The following is a 22,061-nucleotide window of genomic DNA, read 5'->3' on the forward strand; positions in this document are numbered from 1 at the left end:
TCTCTCTCTCTGTGTCTCTCATGAATAAATAAATAAAATCTTTTTAAAAAAAGAATTAGACTATTCTTTCAAGGGGTTTTCAATTGGAATATTAATTTCTAGATAAAAACACGAACATATATTACTTGGTAACCAGATAGACCTGCTCTTGGGAACTGCAAACAGGAGTCCATGGGAGTCCAGGAAAGGGTGAAATTACTTTCAGTCTTGGTCGGGGGCCGGCAATCACAGGCGGCTTCATGGAGGAGGTAGCATTGAAGTTGGGTCTGGAAGGATAGGTAGGCCTGGATGCTAGAGATGGGGGTAGGGGGTGGGGGGAATGGATGTGACAGAGGGCAGGATTCTAACATCCTCTAAAAAGAAATCCTTTTTTTCAGGAAGTCTCTTGACTTCCTTATGTTGGGGGCTGTCCATCACTGCTTCTAAATCTCCTGGGACTACTTCCATGGGATCCCGTGGTCACCTTATTTCCCACTGTGATCACACCCTCTGCTTTATGTCCAACTGGATTCCCTCGAAGTCTGCCGTGGAGAGAGTGAGAGCGCAGCTTTTCAAAACGTGGTGGAAAAAGCAATTGAAGTTTCCTGTTCACTTTCTCTTCCTCAGGTTAAATGATCATTTGACACTTTTCCCCTCTTCCCCCTTTAGGCTTTGTTTCAAGCAATTTATTTCATCATTTCCTAACTGGTGTTTGGAACCTCCTGGTGAGGACAAGATGAGGCTTCTGCTATTTGACAAGCTGCAGTTTGAGGAGCACACCGGACAGACGGCTCAGCACCAACACAGAGGAAAGCTCTATCACGCAGAGGAACCTCACTGATAAATGGTTATTGAGGGCGAGCCTCCCTCTCAGTTTCACTGTCCTATTTTTTAAAAAATATTTATTTATTTATTTATTTATTTATTTATTTATTTATGACACACACAGAGAGGCAGAGACACAGGCAGAGGGAGAAGCAGGCTCCCTACAGGGAGCCCGATGTAGGACTCGATCCCGGGACCCTGGGATTATGACCCGAGCCCAAGGCAGACAACCGCTGAGCCACCCAGGCGTCCCTCATGGTCCTATTTATCTTTTCCATATGTGCACTATTCCTTCAATTTAATCTTACAGCAGGATATGGAAGTGAGTTGTTTAAAATCAGGAGGCAAGTTTCCATCCTGGAAGGTAAGGAAGAAGAGGGTCTCAACGCCTTCTCCGTTGACCGCATAGTCTACTCTCTACACAGCAGCCATGTCTGGCCTTTGCTGAGGCACTTCAGTGGCTTCTCCTCTCAGAGCGAGGGATGGCCTTCTTCAGTGTCCCAAAGCCTCCATGGTCTGCCTCTCAGCTGCCCCAGACCTCGTCTATGAGGCCTCTCCTCTTCCTCAGTGTGCTTCAGATATGCTGCCCCAGGCCAGTCCTCACATGCTCCTCACACTCCTGCCTCAGGGCCTTTGCACTTGTGGCTCCCACTGCCCAGGATGCCCTTTGCTGCCATGTTTGCATGCCTTGTTCCTTCACTGTGTTCAGATTCTTGGCTCAGGTCCTCTTAGATCGTCCTCTGAGTTAGCACCCCCTGGTCATGCCTACTTCCTTCTCCTGCTGCGTTTATCTGGTAGTGCCTTTCATGGCCTGACCCACGTGTATTTATTTCTTTATTGTCTGTCTCTTACTGGTGTGTGGACTCTAGAAGAGTAGGGATGTCATCTGTTTTGTCCCCTATTGCATTCCCAGTGCCTAGAATGATGCTTGGTAGACAGTAAGTGCTCAATAAGTGTTCATTTCTTGAATAGACAGAGCCTGGGAAGGCTGAGCAGGCCTGATGTTTTTCATCTGTGGAAGAAGAAGGACATTATTCAAGAATGTGATGAAGAGGGGGCCCTGAGTGGCTCAGCCCATTGAGCTCCTGACTTCGGCTCAGGGCATGACTTCGGCTCAGGGCATGAGGCCTAGAATGGAGCCTCAGGTCAGGCTCTGTGCTCAGTGGGGAGCCTGCTTGAGGATTCTCTCCCTCTCCCCCTGCCCCTCCCCCCTGGATCGTGCCCTCTCCCGAATAAAGAAATAAAATCTCTAAAAAAATTGATGAAGAAAATGGGGTGCTTGGGTCATTACTGGAGCAATTAATTCATTGAATTGGCCTATGATTGTTCGAGAACAACAGAAGTGCTCATGTTAGTGCTCATTCTCATGTGAGGACAGAAGCACATCCCAGAGTGATGCAAAATGAGAAATCCAAAATAATAGCGAATGTTTTCTCAGTTTTCAGGGTGTCTAGGTACCATCCTTAGTGTTTGCTGTGCATTTTTTTTTTTAAATTTATGATAGTCACAGAGAGAGAGAGAGAGAGAGAGAGAGAGGCAGAGACATAGGCAGAGGGAGAAGCAGGCTCCATGCACTGGGAGCCCGACGTCGGATTCGATCCCGGGTCTCCTGGATCGCGCCCTGGGCCAAAGGCAGGTGCTAAACCGCTGCGCCACCCAGGGATCCCAGCTGTGCATTATTTAATTCAATTCTCACAACAGCTACAGAAGGTTAATCTGTTATTATTTTATCTTACAGATGAGGAAACTGAGGCTTGGAGAGGTTTGAAAACTCATCCAAGAACACAGGCCAGTGAGAGGCAGAGCCAGGATTCAAGCCCAGGACTGCCTGGCTTACCTGAGGAAAGCCTCCATCTTCCCCCAGGCAGGACCCATGTGGGCCAAGGTGAAAAGAGACAGAATTTTAATTTGCATTAGAAAGAAGCACTCAGTGTCCACAGCACAGATAGTAAGGGTCCTCCTAGGAGTTTTGCCACACATGACATCACCACACCTTAAACATTTTTTTTTAATTTTTAAAAAAGATTTTATTTATTTATTCATGAGAGACACCGGCAGAGGGAGAAGCAGGCTCCCTGCAAGGAGCCTGATGTGGGACTTGATCCCGAGACTCCAGGATCACTCCCCGGGCTGAAGGCAGGTGCCTAACCGCTGAGCCACCCAGGGGTCCCGTCAAATGTCTTTCATGCATGTGTATTACCATTCTGAAGTGTTTGCAGTTATAAAATGTAATTTTATTTAAAAGCATTTTTGAGTTCATAGTATAAATATAGGTTCTCAAATGATACTGGAAATATAAGTTCTAACCAATATGAAGGTCAATATAATTTTTTTCAATATAATTTTTTAAAGGCATTCATTCATTCATTAATTCTTTCATGAGAGACACAGAAGAGAGAGAGGCAGACACAGGCAGAGGGAGAAGCAGGCTCCACGCAGGGAGCCCGACGTGGGACTCGATCCTGGGACTCCAGGATCACGCCCTGGACTGAGAGCAGTGCTAAACCGCTGAGCCACCCGGGCTGCCCTCAATATAATTTTTTAATGTGGAAAATGGGCCTTCAGATCTGGAGAGGAGTGGGTGCCATGGAGGCAGCAAGGTCAGGCGAGTAAGACTCCTGTGGACCCCAACTTCACTGATCCCATGAAGAAGAGGTAGGCTCCCGCTGGAGTAGAGAGCACTGAAGCTCGATCCAAGCAGCACTTCCTCAGTTTAGGGTGGTGACTTGTGAGCTGGACAAGCTGAAGATTTGGTAAATAGCCTTCCATGGGGATCCTGAAGACGAGGAGAGGCTACGGGGAAGGAGAGGGGATGCCTCCTGGCTACAGCACCCTATGAGGCTCCTATTTTATATACTGTAACACAGTGACTCACTCACTTATCTAGGGAAGAAAGAATTTAGGATACTCAGTTAAGCTTCAAATAATCCAGATGTTCAGGATGAGTTGTAAGCCAACTGTGCTTTCTCCAAATATTTATTGGGTCCCACTGGTCCCAGAGGGCTGGGCCAGACCATCATGAATTTCAACCCAGGATTGCTTCCTCCCCCTCATCACCTGTATCACTCATGACTTTTCAATCAGAATCGACGTCCTAGTCCTGCTAAGACACTCCCAATCCCTGGTTTGCTTCCTGTTCCCTCGTGGGCAATGTCTGCCCTGAAATCCTGGCTGCAGAACAAGAATAGATTGTCCTTCCTCCTACTCCTTCTGCCGTGGGTGATAACAATGGTGGTTGTGACTTTGTTTCTCAAATATTCTTCTCCAAGCTAATTCCCTCCAGGGGAATGGCAAGTATGGCTCAGAATAAGCGGGCTCTGGCGATGGCTGGAATCTGCTCCGGTTGGGGGACAGTTGCATACCTTGATTCACTATGGGCTGAAGAATCCTAGGGGTTCATTCCCTGGACTTTAGGGCCCACACCCAGCCATACAGCAGCCTCATTCTGTCTGGCACAAAAGGCAGCCCCTCCCTCCTGTTCCACCCTCCAATCCCTTCCCACCCTAGCCAGGCCTAGCTCATCATTGTATTAGGGTTCATATTTTGCAAATATGAACATCCGTTCTGTCTAACATAAATGGAAAAGAATGTATTAAAGGACATTATTGCTCATGGCCCCTCTGGGGGCTGGGTCACCTGGAACCACGCTCAGCCACACCTGGGGGCTGCTCTGGTGACAATGACGTGGCCATTGCTGCTGTGCCTGTGATGCTTGGCATGAAATGACAACATCCCACCTCTGCCCATGGAGGCCCAGATGTGTCCGTCATCGCGCTCCTCAGGAAGCTCAATTGTTCTGTCCGTCCATGGCTATCTCCTTACATCCTCTGCTACAGAATCTGAGTCTCACGAGGGTCTACCTCCTTGGAAGATTCTAGGCCATAGGCCTGGCCTCCAGCTGTAAAGGAGTCTGGGAATGTGTATTCTGGCTTTTGCCCTAGGAACGTGGGGATCAATGTAGGAAATTGCCAAAACGTAGGAATGGTGTTCACAGATGTTGTGTAGACACAAATGACAAAAGTCCGCCACGGTCTCTCTTTTCTGCATCCTACCATGCTTGTTTTCACACTGAGCCTTGGCTCGTGAGCCCCTGGGCTGGGAAGCCTTCCCTTCTGTCCAATCCTGCCCTCCTCGAAAGTTTTGGCCCACGTGTCTTCACGAAGCCTCCTGCGTAATTCCCTGTTTTCTGACTCTCCACCTCTCACAGCACCCAACACACAGCACACAGTTTTACAGTCCTGCCCTGTTTGGCTTGTTTAGACCGTGAGCTCTTTGAAAACTGTCCTATCACATGGAGACTGAGAGTCAAGGCTCAGTAAACACTCCTCATATTCGTCCACTGGTTTCTCCGCGGTAGGCCGGCAGCTGAGCTCGCTTCCCTTCATCCCAAGTCACAAAGTTAGTATGATTTCTGTCTACCCAGCCCCAAGCTGTGCGCCCATTCCCTGTGGGACTTCCATGGATAAATGCAAGTGGAATCATCATTTTATGGGGTTCTTTTGACAGGTACAAAAGCTGAAATTCTCTGCATGAGTTGCAGAGGAAGGTAGTTAACACTGATAAGGAAGACTGCCTGAACCCACGTGGTGTGCTAGGTACTTTCTAGGCATCACAATGACCTTATGAGAGAGGCATCGTTAATAATTGAATTTTATAGATGAGGAAACTGAGGCTGAGCTTTAAAAGCTGTGCCTATGAGGCGCCTGGGAGGCTCAGTCGGTTAAGTGTCTGCCTTTGGCTTGGGTCCTGATCCTAGGGTCCTGGGATCGAACCCCATATCTGGCTCCCTGCAGCTCCCCCTGCTTTTTTTCTCTCTCTCTGTCTCAAATAAGTAAATAAAATATATATTTTTTAAATTAAAAAAACCGTGTCTATGTACACCTGACCTAATATGATGTTGCATGTCAATTAGACCTCCATTAAAAAAAATTTAAAAACTAGTTCTGTTTGGCTTCAAAGTGCCTACTCTTTAATATTAAGAAAATGAAATATGGCCTGATTTTTGCAATACATTTTTTTAAAGATTTATTTGCTGAGAGAGAGAGAGAGAGAGAGAGAGAGAGAGAGCGCTTGAGTGGGGGCAGGGCAGAGGGAGAGAGAGAAAGAGAATCTCAAACAGACTCCGTCCTGGGTGCTGAGCCCAACATGGGCCTCAATCTCACACCCTGAGCCGAAATCAAGAGTCAGACACTTAACGGACTGAGCCACCCAGGCACCCCTGCCATACATTACTTGAAACACTTGACAGATCCCATTCATCCAGCTCTGTTCCTGTAAGATCCAGAGGGATGGAGTGATTGGCCATTTAAAAAAATTTTTTATTTATTTATGATAGTCACACACACACACACACACACAGAGAGGCAGAGACATAGGCAGAGGGAGAAGCAGGCTCCATGCACCGGGAGCTCGATGTGGGATTCGATCCCGGGTCTCTAGGATCGCGCCCTGGGCCAAAGGCAGGCGCCAAACCACTGCGCCACCCAGGGATCCCTGATTGGCCATTTTTAATGGTTAATGATGCTGAAACCCACAGGATCTAAACAGCTTTGGTCATGTTTAATCCCAGGATGGGGCTCTGGCCCAGCTCTAGGTTTGGTTTGTTCTTTAAAGTCTGATTTTTCTGAGGGAGCAAAGTGGAGGATGGTGTCTACGTGTGGCCACCCTCTGGGCCTTGGGCTAATTTCACATGCCAGTAAGCCTGGGGCAGCAGCTGGGGAACGTCAGGGATCTAATTTAGACCTGTTGGAGAGGGGCTCTCAGGACTGGGCAAGAGGCAGACTGTAGGACCTCAAATGCCCAGTGAACTTCCAGCTGATTCTGTGATTGATTGATTTTTTTTTAAAGATTTTATTTATTTGAGAGAGAGAGAGCACGCTAGAGAGAGAGAGAGAGAGAGAGAGAGAGAAAATGCACAAGTGGGGAGAGGGACAGAGGGAGAGGGAGAAGCAGGCTCCCTGTGAGCAGGGAGCCTGACCACAGGGCTTGATCCCAGAATCCTGGGATCCTGACCTGAGCCGAAGGCAGATGCTTAATCACCTGAGCCACCCAGGTGCTACTGATTGATTCTTTTTAATTAAAATATAATTGACATACAATATTATGTTAGTTTCAGGTGTGCAAATAGTGATTCCCAAAATACATACATTACACAATGCTCACCACGATAAGCGTCGTTACAGTCTGCCGCCATGCAAAGTTACTGCAATACCACAGACTATATTCCTTATGCTGTGCTTTACATCCCTGAGACTTATTTTACTTCATTTTTAAAAAGATTTTATTCATTTATTTATTCAGGAGAGACACACACAGAGAGAGAGGCAGAGACATGGGGAGCCGATGCAGGACTCGATCATAGGACTCTGGGATCACGGCCTGGGCCGAAGGCAGACACTGAACCCCTGAGCCCCCCAGGCCCCCGACTTATTTATCGTATAAGTTTGTACCTCTTCATCCCTTTCACCTATTTTTCCCATCCCCCGACCCCTCTGGTTGAGTGATTCTTGACTGATTGGTTCTTGAACTGTGAGTCTACAACATTTTTTTTTCTGCTGGAAAGGAGGACACGTTCATTTTACATGTATATTTTGTTAAATTGCACATTAAATTTGAGAGGTCTGGTTCCTCAAGTTAAGTTGGTCTTAGCTTAGGCTACCTCAAATGGAATTGAACCCACTTTTGACCGGTTTTATTTGGTTGTAATCCAGCAAAGGCTTAATTTATTCATTAATTCATCAGTTGATTAATTGATTGACTCATTCAACCAAACAACTTTTATGAGCACCTACTATTGGCACAGCACTGTGCTAAGAACCAAGGGATCCTCTACATTAACAAGATTGTAAACTCCTGGAAAGCTTGTGGCTTTATTCTGGGGAGGGGGCCCAGATGATGGGTAGCCTGGGGGTAACAAATGAGGGAGAGAAGGACAAAATGGGAGAACCAGGTCACAGGAGAAAATTTCATTTCCTCTGCACTTGGGTCATTCCCAGCCACACCCACCGTTGAGGAACCCCCTGTCCTTTCCTCCTTGCTCTGCCAATGCCGCACAGGCCACACCCTTAGCAGGGCCTAACCTGCAGCAGGCAGAACAAAAAAAGACCTGTCCTGGAGAGATAAGCGGCTAATTTGGCAGGCAGGAAGGCTTTCCTCTTGGACAAGCCAAGCCCAGTCCCTAAGCCTGTGAAAAACACCAGGCTGGCAGGTTCTCAGGCTTGTGGAGTCAGGCATGTATGGCAGTACCGTGCCTCTGGCAGGTGTGGCTTCCTGGGGCGAGTGTGGGGTCTGGATCCTGAGCCCACAGACTCCTGGGAGCACAGCCCTGTGACCCAGGAATGGTCCCGTGTGTCTTGTTCACCACCGAGTCTCTACCTTGCACAGTGCCTGGCACAAGTCAGACAGTCTGTAAGTATTGGTTGAACAGGGGGGCGGGGCCAGATGGCGGAGGAGTAGGGTCCCCAAGTCACCTGTCCTCACCAACTTCCCTAGGTAACTTTCAAATCATCCCCAAAACCTATGAATTTGACCTGAGATTTAAAGAGAGAACAGCTGGAATGCTGCAGAGAGAAGGATTTGCGCTTCTAACAAAGTAGGAAGATGGGAAAAAAATAAACAAGAATCCAGTGGCAGAGGAGCCCCCGTGAGGAGCCGCCAGGCTAAGGGGGGTGGTGGGAGCCACGGGGACAGGAAAGCCCAGCCCTGGAGACGTGGGAACTTTAAAAATCCACACTGGATTCTTCCCAGATGGAAAGGTGCTCAGCAGGGAACTGGGGGCGGGTGCAGGGGGGCAGTGGAGACTCCAGGTTCCTGGGGTCACTAACAGAGGAGGGGTGCCCTGGGGAGAGTGCACCCACACCGTGGGCTGAGCTCAGTAAAGGGCTGGAGCACTCGGCGGGGCCTCGGGAGAAGCCAGGGGGGCTCCGGGTGGAGGGGGCTGCATCCCAGGATCCTGTGCTCCCCCCCAGGACAGGTGGAGGCAGCGAGGGCCCAGGACAGTGAGGGCCCTCCTGCCACCGGGCGCCCCCAAGCTGTGCAGATCAGCACACCTGCCCTGGGAGCACCTAGGCCAGTGTGGACTGGGAGCTACAGGTGGTTACTGGGGGAGCTGAATCCAGAGCTGGAGAGCTGGCTGCTGCCACTGTTGTTCTTCTTCCTGGTGTCACCCTGTGCCTGGGACAGAGCGGGCTGCCAGGGAACAGGGGCCTCATGGGGTAAACAGCTCCCACTGAGCCGTGCACCTGGCAGGGGGTGGGGTAGCACCCCCAGGTGCACACACCTGAGGATCAGCACAGCAGGCCCCTCTCCCGGAAGACCAGCTGGAAGGACAGGGGAAGAGCAAGTTCTTGGGCGAGCAGCACTGGAAAGCTCCAGGGGAAGTTTAGGGATTTACAGTACATAGAACCAGAGGATACCCCTCCTTTTTTTCTTCCTTTTTCGAGAAAAACTCCTTTTTAGCCACTCTGTACTGAGCAAAATGACTAGAAAGAACTCATCACAGAAGAAAGAATCAGAAACAGTACTCTCTGCCAGAGTTACAGAATTTGGATTATAATTTGATGTCAGAAAGCCAATTCAGAAGCACAATTATCAAGCTACTGGTGGCTCTGGAAAAAAGCATAAAGGATTCAAGAGACTTTATGACTGCGGAATTTAGATCTAATCAAGCTGAAATTAAAAATGAATTAGGGGATCCTTGGGTGGCTCAGCAGTTTAGTGCCTGACTTCAGCCCAGGGCGTGATCCTGGAGTCCCAGGATCGAGTCCCACATCAGGCTCCCTGCATGAAGCCTGCTTCTCCCTCTGCCTGTGTTTCTGCCTCTCTCTCTCTCTTTCTGTGTCTCTCATGAATAAATAAATAAAATCTTTAAAAATAAAAATAAAAATGAATTAAATGAGATGCAATCCAAATTGTAGGTCCTAAAGACAAGGGTTAATGAGGTAGAAGAACGAGTGAGTGACATAGAAGACAAGTTGATGGCAAGGAAGGAAACTGAGGAAAAAAGAGAAAAACAATTAAAAGACCATGAGGAAAGGTTAAGGGAAATAAATGACAGCCTCAGAAGGAAAAATCTACTTTTAATTGGGATTCCAGAGGGCACGGAGAGGGCCAGAGGGCCAGAAAGCATATTTGAACAAATCATAGCTGAGAACTTCCCTAATTTGGGGAGGGTAACAGGCATTCAGATCCAGGAAATAGAGAGGTTCCCCCCCCCCCCAAATAAATAAAAACCATTCAACCCTCGACATTTAATAGTGAAGCTTGCAAATTCCAAAGATAAAGAGAAAATCCTTAAAGCAGCCAGAGACAAGACATCCCTAACTTCTATGGGGAGAGATATTAGATTAACAGTAGATCTCTCCACGGACAGCTAGCAGGCCAGGAAGGGCTGGCAGGATATAGTCAGGGTCCTAAATGAGAAGAACCTGCAGCCAAGAATACTCTATCCAGCAAGGCTCTCATTCAGAATAGAAGGAGAGATAGGAGCTTCCAAGTTAGGTAGAAACTGAAAGAATATGTGACCATCAAACCAGCTCTGCCAGAAATATTAAGGGGTACTCTGTAAAAGAAAGAGGAAGTCCAAAGAAACAATCCACAAAGACAGGGACTGAGTAGGTATTATGATGACACTAAATTCATATCTTTCAATAGTAACTCTGAATGTAAATGGGCTTAATGACCCCATCAAAAGATGCAGGGTTTCAGACTGGATAAAAAAGCAAGACCCATCTATCTTCTGTCTATGAGAGACTCATTTTAGACCTAAGGACACCTACAGCCGGAAAATGAAAGGTTGGAGAACCATTTACCATTCAAATGGTCCTCAAAAGAAAGCAGGGGTCGTAATCCTCATATCAGATAAATTAAAGTTTATCCCAAAGACTGTAGTAAGAGATGAAGAGGGACACTATATCATAATTAAAGGATCTATCCAACAAGAGGACCTAACAATCATGAATATTTATGCCCCTATTGTGGGAGCTGCCAAGTATATCAATCAATTAATAACCAAAGTAAAGACACACTTAGACACTAATACACTAATACTGGGAGACTTCAACACGGTGCTATCTGCAAATGACATATATTTAAGCACAACATCTCCAAAGAAACAAGAGCTTTAAATGATTCACTGGACCAGATGGATTTCACAGGTATATACAGAATTTTGCATCCGAACACAACTGAATACACATTCTTCTCAAGTGCACATGGAGCTTTCTCCAGAATAGACCACATACTGGGTCACAAATCAGGTCTTAACTGATACCAAAAGATTGGGATTGTCCCCTGCATATTTTCAGACCATAATGCTTTGAAACTAGAACTCAATCACAAGAAGAAATTTGGAAGAAACTCAAACACGTGGAGGTTAAAGAGCATCCTGCTAAAAGATAAAAGGGTCAACCAGAAAATTAAAGAAGAATTAAAATATTCATGGAAACTAATGATAATGAAGATACAACTGTTCAAAATCTTTGGGATACAGCAAAAGCAGTCCCGAGAGAGAAATAAATCACAATACAAGCATCCCTCAAAAAATTGGAAAAGACTCAAATACACAAGCTAACCTTACACCTAAAGGAACTGGAGAAAGAACAGCAAATAAAACCTAAACCAAGCAGAAGAAAAGAGTTAATAAAGATTCGAGCAGAACTCAATGAAATAGAGACCAGAAGAGCTGTGGAACAGATCAACAAAACCAAGAGTTGGTTCTTTGAAAGAATTAAGAAGATAGATCAACCATTAGCCAGCCTTATTAAAAACAGAAAAGACTCAAATTAATAAAATCACGAATGAAAAAGGAGAGATCACAACCAATACCAAGGAAATACAAACGATTTTAAAAACATATTATGAGCAGCTACATGCCAATAAATTAGGTAATATAGAAGAAATGGAAGCATTTCTGGAAAGCCACAAACTACCAAAACTGGAACAGGAAGAAACAGAAAACCTGAACAGGCCAATAACCAGGGAGGGCATTGAAGCAGTCATCATCAAAAACCTCCCAGGACACAAAAGTCCAGGGCCAGATGGCCTCCCAGGGGAATTCTATCAAATGGTTAAAGAAGAAAAAATACCTATTCTACTAATGCTGTTCCGACGGATAGAAAGGGATGGAATATGTCCAAACTCATTTTATGAGGCAGCATTACATTAATTCCAAAACCAGACAAAGACCCCACCAAAAAGGAGAATTATAGACCAATATCCCTGATGAACACAGATGCAAAAATTCTCAACAAGATACTAGCCAATAGGATCCAACAGTACATTAAGATTATTCACCAAGACCAAGTGGGATTTATCCCAGGGATGAAAGGCTGGTTCAACACTCGTAAAGCAATCAACGTGATAGATCATATCAACAAGAGAGAAACCAAGAACCATATGATCCTCTCAATAGATGCAGAGAAAGCATGACATAATACAGCATCCATTCCTGATCAAAACTCTTCAGCGTGTAGGGATAGAGGGAATATTCCTCAGCATCTTAAAAGCCATCTACGAAAAGCCCACAGCAAATATCATTCTCAATGAGGAAGCACTGGGAGCCTTTCCCCTAAGATCAGGAACAAGACAGGGATGTCCACTCTCACCACTGCTATTCAACATAGTACTGGAAGTCCTCGCCTCAGCAATCAGACAACAAAAAGACATTAAAGGCATTCAAATTGGCAAAGAAGAAGTCAAACTCTCCCTCTTTGCCAATGACATGATACTCTACATAGAAAACCCAAAAGACTCCACCCCCCCCCCCAAAAAAAAAAAAGACTCCACCCCAAGATTGCTAGAACTCATACAGCAATTTGGCAGCATGGCAGGATACAAAATCAATGCCCAGAAGTCAGTGGCATTTCTATACACTAACAATGAGACTGAAGAAAGAGAAATTAAGGAGTCAACCCATGTACAATTGCACCCAAAAACATAAGATACCTAGAAATAAACCTAACTAAAGAGGTAAAGGATCTATACCCTAAAAACTACAGAACACTTCTGAAAGAATTGGAGGAAGACACAAAGAGATGGAAAAATATTCCATGCTCACGGATTGGCAGAATTAATATTGTGAAAATGTCATTGCTACCCAGGGCAATTTATACATTTAATGCCTTATCAAAACACCATGGACTTTCTTCATAGAGTTGGAACAAATCATCTTAAGATTTGTGTAGAATCAGGTAAGACCCCGAATAGCCAGGGGAATATTGAAAAAGAAAACCATAGCTGGGGCCTCACAATGCCAGATTTCAGGTTGTACTACAAAGCTGTGGTCATCAAGACAGTGTGGTACTGGCACAAAAACAGACACATAGATCAATGGAACAGAATAGAGAACCCAGAAGTGGACCCTCAACTTTATGGTCAACTAATATTCGATAAAGGAGGAAAGACTATCCACTGGAAGAAAGACAGTCTCTTCAATAAATGGTGTTGGGGAAATTGGACATCCACATGCAGAAGAATGAAACTAAACCACTCTCTTGCACCAGACACAAAGATAAACTCAAAATGGATGAGAGATCTAAATGTGAGACAAGAATCCATCCAAATCCTAGAGGAGAACACAGGCAACACCCTTTTTGAACTTGGCCACAGTAACTTCTTGCAAGATACATCCACGAAGGCAAAAGAAACAAAAGCAAAAATGAACTATTGGGACTTCATCAAGATAAAAAGCTTCTGCACAGCAAAAGAAACAGTCAACAAAACTAAAAGACAACCTAGAGGATGGGAGAAGAGATTTGCAAATGACACATCAGATAAAGGGCTAGTATCCAAGATCTAGAAAGAACTTATTAAACTCAACAGCAAAGAAACAAACAATCCAATCATGAAGTGGGCAAAGGACATGAACAGAAATCTCACAGAGGAAGACACAGACATGGCCAACACGCACATGAGACAGTGCTCTGCATCACTTGCCATCAGGGAAATACAAACCCAAACCACAGTGAGATCCCACCTCACCCCAGTGAGAATGGGGAAAATTAACAAGGCAGGAAACCACACATGTTGGAGAGGATGTGGAGAAAGGGGAACCCTCGTACACTGTTGGTGGGAATGTGAACTGGTGCAACCACTGTGGAAAACTGTGTGGAGGTTCCTCAAAGAGTTAAAAATAGACCTGCCCTACGACCCAGCAGTTGCTCTGCTAGGGATTTACCCCAAAGATACAGATGCAATGAAACGCCAGGACACCTGCACCCCGATGTTTATAGCAGCAATGTCCACAATAGCCAAACTGTGGAAGGAGCCTCGGTGTCCATTGACAGATGATGGATAGAGAAGCTGTGGTCTATATACAATGGAATATTCCTCAGCCATTAGAAATGAGAAATACCCACCATTTGCTTCAACGTGGATGGACCTGGAGGGTATGATGCTGAGTGAAATAAGTCAATTGGAGAAGGACAGACATTATATGGTCTCATTCATTAGGTGAATATAAAAAAAATAGTGAAAGGGAATAAAGGGGAAAGGAGAGAAAATGAGTGGGAAATATCAGTGAGGATGACAGCACGTGAGAGACTCCTAACTCTGGGAAATGAACTAGGGGTGGTGGAAAGGGAGGTGGGCGGGGGGATGGGGTGACTGGGTGATGGGCACTGAGGGGGGCACTTGGCGGCATGAGCACTGGGTGTTATGCTGTATGTTGGAAAATCGAACTCCAGTAAAAAAATATACAAAAAACCCAAAAAAATATTGGTTGAACAGGTAGTAGAATTCATGTTTGAATTTCCAGTCATCTGGGGCTTGGGCTGAAACCAGAGAAGTGCCAAAACTGTGCGGAGCAAGAAAATAAGCTTTAGAGATGCACCAAGGTGTGGCACAACGTACAGTTTCCCTGGGAAGTTTTCAAAACCAACAAGCAAGCCAGCAAGCTAACATTTCTCATGCTGAATTTTGCTAATGTCTCATCAGAGTGCATAGGTGCTTTTTTTTTTTTTAAGATTTTATTTTATTTATTTATTCATGAGAGATGCAGACAGAGGCAGAGACACAGGCAGAGGGAGAAGCAGGCTCCCTGCGGGGAGTCTGATGTGGGACTCGATCCCAGGATCCTGGGGTCACGCCCTGGGCCGAAGGCAGAGGCTCAACCACTGAGCCACCCAGGTGTCCCCAAAGCACATAGGTGTTAACTGCCCTTTTTCTCAGAAGACCGTCATGAACCCAAATGCCACTGCCTCCCGAGCTGCAGCCTGGGCCAGAGAGGGGGCCCAGGAGGCAGATTTGTCATGGCTCTGAGCTTTGTTTCCGGGAAGGGAGGAAGAGAGGCATCATTCCCTTCCCAAGCCCAGCGCAGAGCTGGGCACACAGTGGCTGTTCCATGACCACGTGTTGACCGCGGCGTGAACGGAATCACCCTTCTGTTGAGACACTTGCGCTGAGTCTTGGAGTGGGCTTCACTGTTTCCACTACCCAGACAACCGGACCCCCCGCAGCCTACCTCCCACTCCACTCTTGCCACAGTGGAGGGCAGGCAGGTGGCCGCTGAGCACCTGGCAGGGATGCGTGTGCCTCCTGGGTCCTGTCAGACAAAGCTAGGAGGTGGCCGTGCCCAAGCACGGGGCACGCCAGGCACCACTCCCGGCCACGTAAGCCTGCCACCTTAGCATTTTTACCATTTCAGATTATTTTTAAGGTGTGTTTGGTAGCCTGGAACAAACTTATTGCCTTGGAGGCAAACCCCACCCATGACTATTTGGGATTAATTATCTCTCCTTCGTTTGAGCCCAGCCACCTCCTTGAGGTATATAAAGGGATTTATTCTGCACAGGTCTTCAGTTCCCTTCCCTCTTCCTCTGACTCTCAGTGTCCTGCTTAACTCTTGTGCTTTTCTTTCATCAAGCTCTCTCACCATGAACAGACAAGTCTGCAAGACATCTGGTGGCGGCAGCCAGGGCTTCTCAGGCCGCTCCGCCGTGGTCTCAGGCAGCAGCAGGATGAGCAGCGTGGCCCGCTCCGGGGGAGCCAGTGGAGGGGCCTGTGGGTTCCGGGGTGGAGCGGGAGGCTTCGGCAGTCGCAGCCTCTACAGCCTGGGTGGCAACAAGAGCATCTCCATCAGCGTGGCTGGTGGCTCCCGGGCTGGTGGCCTTGGGGGAGGGCGTAGCAGCTGTGGCAGTGTCTTTGGGGGCGGCTATGGAGGTGGCTTTGGTGGTGGCTTTGGTGGTGGCTTTGGTGGTGGCAGAGGAATAGGAGGTGGCTTTGGAGGAGGGGCTGGTGGCTTTGGTGGAGCTGGTGGCTTTGGTGGAGCTGGTGGCTTTGGTGGGGCTGGTGGCTTTGGCGGGGCTGGTGGCTTTGGTGGAGCTGGTGGCTTTGGAGGGCCTGGTGGCTTTGGTGGCCCTGGTGGCTTTGGTCCTGGTGGCTTTGGTGGTCCTGGTGGCTTCCCCGGGGGAATCCAGGAGGTGACTGTCAACCAGAGCCTCCTGCAGCCCCTCAATGTGGAGATCGACCCCCAGATCGGGCAAGTGAAGACCCAGGAGCGCGAGCAGATCAAGACCCTCAACAACAAGTTTGCCTCCTTCATCGACAAGGTGATGGAGCTTTTACTGGGCCCCATTTCTAGGCTGGGACTTTGAGTCTGACATCTAGACAGCGCTCAGGATCAATCTCAGATGAGCCAGGCTGGAGGGGATGGTTAGGTAGAGCTCTAGGGTTCTGGAAAGACGTTAAGGGCTGATGAGCTTGCCCAAATGGTCACCTGAGTGGGAAGACAATGGGCCCCTCTTTGGTCCTGGATATCCCCAAGTCCTGCTTGTCTGGCTCCCTGCTCACATCTCCTGACCGTTGCCTTATCTAGGCCTTGACTGGCAACATATGTCAAGAGCCACGACCACCGGCAGGAGAGGGTCTGACCCAGAACTTGGCATTTTCCAGACCTGGCTGCCCTTTCAGGGTTTCCGGGAGGCCTGTTACCTCCATGCCCCCATGCCAGGCAAAGGTGGTAGATGCCCTCGAGAAGGGATTAAAGAGGCTTACCTGGAACCTTAGTCCTTGGAGGGCTGCAGACAAGCTGGCAACTAATTTGCACCTCTAATCGGCCTGGTCAGGAAGAGAAGGGTGCTTGTGCCCTCCCGACCAGGCTGGCTTACACCGATGGGCTCCCTCCTGTAGTGCTGATTGTGACATTTCAATTGTATCAGTTCCCAGTGATTCACATCCTGAAGGGCTGAGTGTCAGCAGAGCTTTAGGCGGAAGCTATGCCGCTGAGGTTCAAGCGCCTTTCTGCAGAGAGTAGACTCTAGTTTTGGAAGTTGGGCTAGAGTCCCAAGGTCCTTGGAGAACAAGTCCCGTGGTCATCTTTACAACTGTGCTTCCGGGACAGGGGCTACTTCCAATTTCCCCCACCTTTCTCTCCTCCTCCTGTAACTTCCCAACCATGCTGCATCTTTAGTGGCCCGACCGGAGCAATCATCTGCCCATAGCCTCTCCAGCTACAGTAGGGTACAGTAGGGACCTACCTTCGCATCCTTTCTAGGTCTTTGTGCTGGGGGATGGGGAGATTCAGACCCTCAGTCCTACCTGAGCCAAGGCCCCCCTGTTCCTCTGCTGCTGTTGCCTGATGCGGCTTCCCCCGATGCCCTGCAGGTGCGTTTCCTGGAGCAGCAGAACAAGGTCCTGGAGACCAAGTGGAGCCTGCTCCAGCAGCAGGGCACAAATTCCATCACAGGCACCAACAACCTAGAGCCCCTTTTTGAGAACTACATCAGCACCCAGCGGAGCTACCTGGACAGCATCCTGGGGGAGAGGGGCCGCCTGGACTCGGAGCTGAGGAACATGCAGGACCTGGTGGAAGACTTCAAGAGGAAGTGAGTGACAGAGGCACGAGTAGGAAGTTGCCCCTGGGCAGCCCCGTCTCAGAGTCCCAGCTCTTCCTGCATTCCTCCTGCCGGCGGCAGTGGTGTCACCCAGCCTGGCTTCCTCTCTTTACCTTCACAGAGGGCAGCTGGGTTCATTGGGCTCTCCACTCGCCCTCCTTCTCCAAGGACAAGTAAAGTAATGGCAAGAAGGAGGAGTTTAGGGTTGAGGAAGCACTTCCTCGTGATCCATGTTGGGAAAGATTCTGGTTCTAGGGTCTGAAGGATGTTGGGACAACTCATGGTGTAGTGACCAACAATCCCAGTTTCCCTAGGCTGGGGTCTTCTCAGGACATGGGACGGTCAGTGCTAAAACCAGGCCAGTGTGCTTGGACAAACTGGAATGGCCGCTCCTCCTAACCTGTAGGGGGGATGGTAAGGAGGATGTGTTCAGCTAAGAGGGGCAGCAGAGGGACAGGGATGGAGGGATGAACTTTCAGAGCTTCAGACAAAAGCGGTGTTTATGACTACCTCAAAACCCAAACTCAGCTATTCCTTTTTAATCCGTACAGGTATGAGGATGAAATCAATAAACGCACAGCTGCTGAGAATGATTTTGTGACCCTGAAGAAGGTAAGGGCTGTGTGTGAAGTTCCTGGGGCCTGTGGGCACAGGTTTCCAGCTGAGCTTACTCCACCACCAAGGAGCTGCCGAGTTCAGGCAGGAAGGGTAAAAAAAGCAGAAGCCAGGTGTGTCGTAGTCTGGAAAGATCCCTAAAAGAGTCAGTTTCTTTGTTTTGTTTTGAACCATCCCAGATGGGAGAACCAGCCTTGGACAAGAACCAGTCAGTCCTCAGCCTGTCCCGACTCTTTCCTGCTACATGTGCAGTTTGTTGTTTGTTCCTTGGGGGGAATGAGGCCTTTCTGCTTCTGTCTTTCTCAGGATGTGGACGCCGCCTACATGAACAAGGTGGAGCTTCAGGCCAAGGTGGACGCCTTAATGGATGAAATCAACTTCCTGACAACCCTCTATGATATGGTGAGGGTGCTACCTCCTAAGGGGGGGCAAGGGAAGGTGAGATATTCTCAGGGCCCGGGGCACTTTGGTATCTAGGGCCCAGGAAGACAGCCTAGAGGTAGGGCCCCTTGTTGGGGTTCCACAGGATGGACTGCTGACATGGGGTTCTCTGAGGGGCTGGGGGCCAGGGTAGGGCAGATGCAGCTTCAGAGCTGAGGCAGAGAACAACAGGTCTGTTGTTCAGGAGTCTTTCTGGGCCTCTGTGTGCTTGTTGCAGACGCCCCAAGAGTTAACAGGCCCCTCTGTGTTGGCAGGAGCTGTCCCAGATGCAGAGCCATGTCAGTGACACGTCCGTGGTGCTGTCCATGGACAACAACCGCAGCCTGGACCTGGACAGCATCATCGCCGAGGTCAAGGCCCAGTATGAGGACATCGCCCAGAGGAGCAAGGCGGAGGCTGAGGCATTGTACCAGACCAAGGTGAGAGTGAGGCACCTCTCAGAGGGTCTACTGAGGGTCTCAGGGGGGCTGTGGCCTATGGGGCTGCTGGGTGGGGAGTCCCCCGTGGTCATTGCGTGAACTCCTCTTGGTTCTGCTCTCTGGAGAGGTCTTTCTAATGGTTGTTCAGTTGCAGAAAGTGCTGCCTCTGGTGGAAAGTGGTTCCACTGCCTCCTGCCAGGCCACATGGGGCAGATTCTAGCTTGCTCAGGGACTGCAGGGAGGGAGAAGTACCACGGCAACCCAGGTGTTCTCTTCTCTGCTGCCTCAGAAGTGTCCCTGCTGAGACATAAACAGTGTCATCTGAACAAATGCTTACTAAGCACCTCAAGGTTGGGTGGGTGATGTCAGGGACGGAGAAACCCGTCAGGCAAAACTGCATCCATACCCCATCTTCCCTTCTGCTCTCCAGTTGGGAGAGCTGCAGACCACGGCCGGCAGACACGGGGATGACCTGAAGAACACCAAGAGTGAGATCATGGAGCTCAACAGGATGATGCAGAGGCTGCGGGCTGAGATCGAGAATGTTAAGAAGCAGGTGGGATGGCAATGGATACGGTACCGAGACGGACTGGTGGGGGTGGGGGCGAGGATCTCAGAACCCCTGGTCTGGAGTGGGCTTCTGGGGTCATCTCCGGCAGCACTGGCCTCTGGGGAGTTCAAAGGCCAAGCCAGTCTAGACAGCGGGTAATCTATAGGGAAGATACCTCGGTGGACGAAGACAAGATAGAGGTGTCGGGGAAAGTGATGTTGCCTGGCTTTCGGATGCTTGCTATGGCACAAGCTATTGCAAGATTCAGAGGGTCTGGGACCCTCGTCCTAGGCTCACCTCTTCCCCCGCCTCTCCCTGCCCCAGAATGCCAACCTGCAGACGGCCATCGCCGAGGCTGAGCAGCGTGGGGAGCTGGCCCTCAAGGACGCCAATGCCAAGCTCCAAGAGCTGCAGGCTGCCCTCCAGCAGGCCAAGGATGACCTGGCCCGGCTGCTGAAGGAGTACCAGGAGCTCATGAACGTCAAGCTGGCCCTGGACGTGGAGATCGCCACCTACCGCAAGCTGCTGGAGGGCGAGGAGTGCAGGTGGGCCTCTAATTCCATCTTCTCACCTTTCCTGACCGAAGGTACATGCTGAGGGCCAGGTAAGTGACGGGGCAAATGGGAACAGACGCCTGCTGTATAGGAGGGGCCCCCCTCTGCCACAGGCCTCGTCGCTTTCAGCAGCCCACTCTCTGCAGGGGGTGAGTGCACGCGCAGCCCGTGTGCACAGGGCTCTGTTACGGCCGGAGAAGGGGTGCAGGAGGGTGCTCATCGGCCTGGCTTCCAAATTCAGTCCTGGTTCCTGTTCGACACCTTCACCTACGAAAAATTGCTGGAAATTTGTTTGGTGACAGAGCTATCTCTCTTTTGCTTTCTCCTACAGGATGTCTGGAGAGTGCCAGAGCGCCGTCAGCATCTGTAAGTAGCCGAAACAACCAGACGGTCAGAGCTGATTCTGAAATCAGTGCCCTGAACTAACACAGGGCAGCAGCACCTTAGTTAAGAAACCCTTTCAGGGAAGTGGAGAGGTTCTCCGTGGGTGGAAGGGGCGGCGGGCCTGCTTTGGTAATTGTTCTGGGTTTAGGACACTATTAATAGGTCTGGACGGAATGGGGAATATCCATTAGGGGGCCTGTTAATGGGAGGAGAAATTCTGGGAGGTCTTCAACGGGATCATCAAGAATTGATTGTAGGAACTGCTGGAAAATTCCTAACGACTTAGCACCATGGGGCGAGCACCTTGTGTCATTAGAACGTATCACAGGGAGGACTAGGAGCAAAGCGGCCTTGGTGGCCTCCCCAGCATCCCGGGCCCAGGGGGTCGGCAGTTATGATACAGGGGGGTGGGTGCTGGGCCTGATCACTGATCGCTGCTCCTTCCTTTCTCCTGCAGCCGTGCTCAGCAGCGGGACATCAGTGGCAGGTGGCTTCGGCGGTGGCTTCGGCGGGACATCGGCGGCTGGTGGCTTCGGCGGCGGCTTTGGTGGTTCATCGGCGGCAGGTGGCTTCGGCGGGACATCGGCGGCAGGTGGCTTCGGCGGTGGCTTCGGCGGGACATCGGCAGCAGGTGGCTTCGGCGGCGGCTTGGGCGGCAGCTGGGGCGCAGGAGGAGGCGCAGGTGGCGGCTGGGGCCGGGCGGGCGGCCTCAGCTCGGGCTCCGGGGGTCGCTGCGGGCTCAGTGGCGGAGGCTTCAGCTCGGGCAGCAGCCGGGGCGGCAGCATCAAGTTGTCCCAGTCCTCGCAGCGCAGCTCCAGATGAGCGCCGCAGCCCCTGCCCGCAGCCGCCTCTCCCCTCCGCCCTCGGTGCCCCCCCAGCCTGCTCCCCTGCACCGACCCCTGCCCTGGGCTGCTCCCGGGGGGCTAGACGACCCAGGCCTCTGGCTCCTCCTGCATCCAGACCCCTGGCCGAGCAGCAGCTCGGGCTCCCCTCTGTGCCCGATTGTCCAGGTGTGGCCTCCGCCACTACCCTCTCCTGCCCTTGGGGTCCCCTCCCTGGGGGCAATGGTCACCAGCCCTGATGTACATAACACACAGACCCCTCTGCCAACCGTTCTGTCGCCAATAAAGTGCATTGTGTTTCAATCCGGCCTTTGGGTCCTCCCTGGCCACCTGGCTCCTCCCTGGCCTGACCCCTGTCACCCTCTCCCAGCGGGCTTGTAGCTGATCCGCACAACAGCTGGAGCGCTGATGCTCTGGCCTGAAGGCGGGCACTCCCTACTGTCCACTGTGTGGGATCCAGATGGGCGAGAGCTGGTGGTTCATGCATTGGTTGATTGGGGGTGGGGGTGGAGGCATGGGGGCCCTCACACTCCAGGAGGTCGTGTGGCCTCACAGTTCTTAGAGAGGAAGGTGGAACCTTGCGGACTACTATCTCCCCCTTGCCTTCTCTCTAAGAGGCCCTT

At 49.8% G+C, this 22,061-nt stretch overlaps 1 protein-coding gene across 1 annotated transcript; it reads left to right on the forward strand.

Moving 5' to 3' along the window:
• The first annotated feature begins 7,978 nt into the window (after window positions 1–7,978).
• KRT3 (keratin 3) lies at window positions 7,979–21,741 on the forward strand. The gene is made up of 10 exons (XM_072765214.1): window positions 7,979–8,211; window positions 15,665–16,349; window positions 17,404–17,624; window positions 18,185–18,245; window positions 18,555–18,650; window positions 18,944–19,108; window positions 19,539–19,664; window positions 19,983–20,203; window positions 20,544–20,578; window positions 21,054–21,741. Exons 2-10 carry the CDS (start codon window positions 15,675–15,677, stop codon window positions 21,416–21,418), a joined length of 1,965 nt encoding a protein of 654 aa, XP_072621315.1. The 5' UTR covers window positions 7,979–8,211; window positions 15,665–15,674; the 3' UTR covers window positions 21,419–21,741.
• Window positions 21,742–22,061: the final 320 nt, after the last annotated feature.

This window comes from Vulpes vulpes, chromosome 8, assembly GCF_048418805.1.
Source record: "Vulpes vulpes isolate BD-2025 chromosome 8, VulVul3, whole genome shotgun sequence".
Lineage (NCBI taxonomy): Eukaryota > Metazoa > Chordata > Mammalia > Carnivora > Canidae > Vulpes > Vulpes vulpes.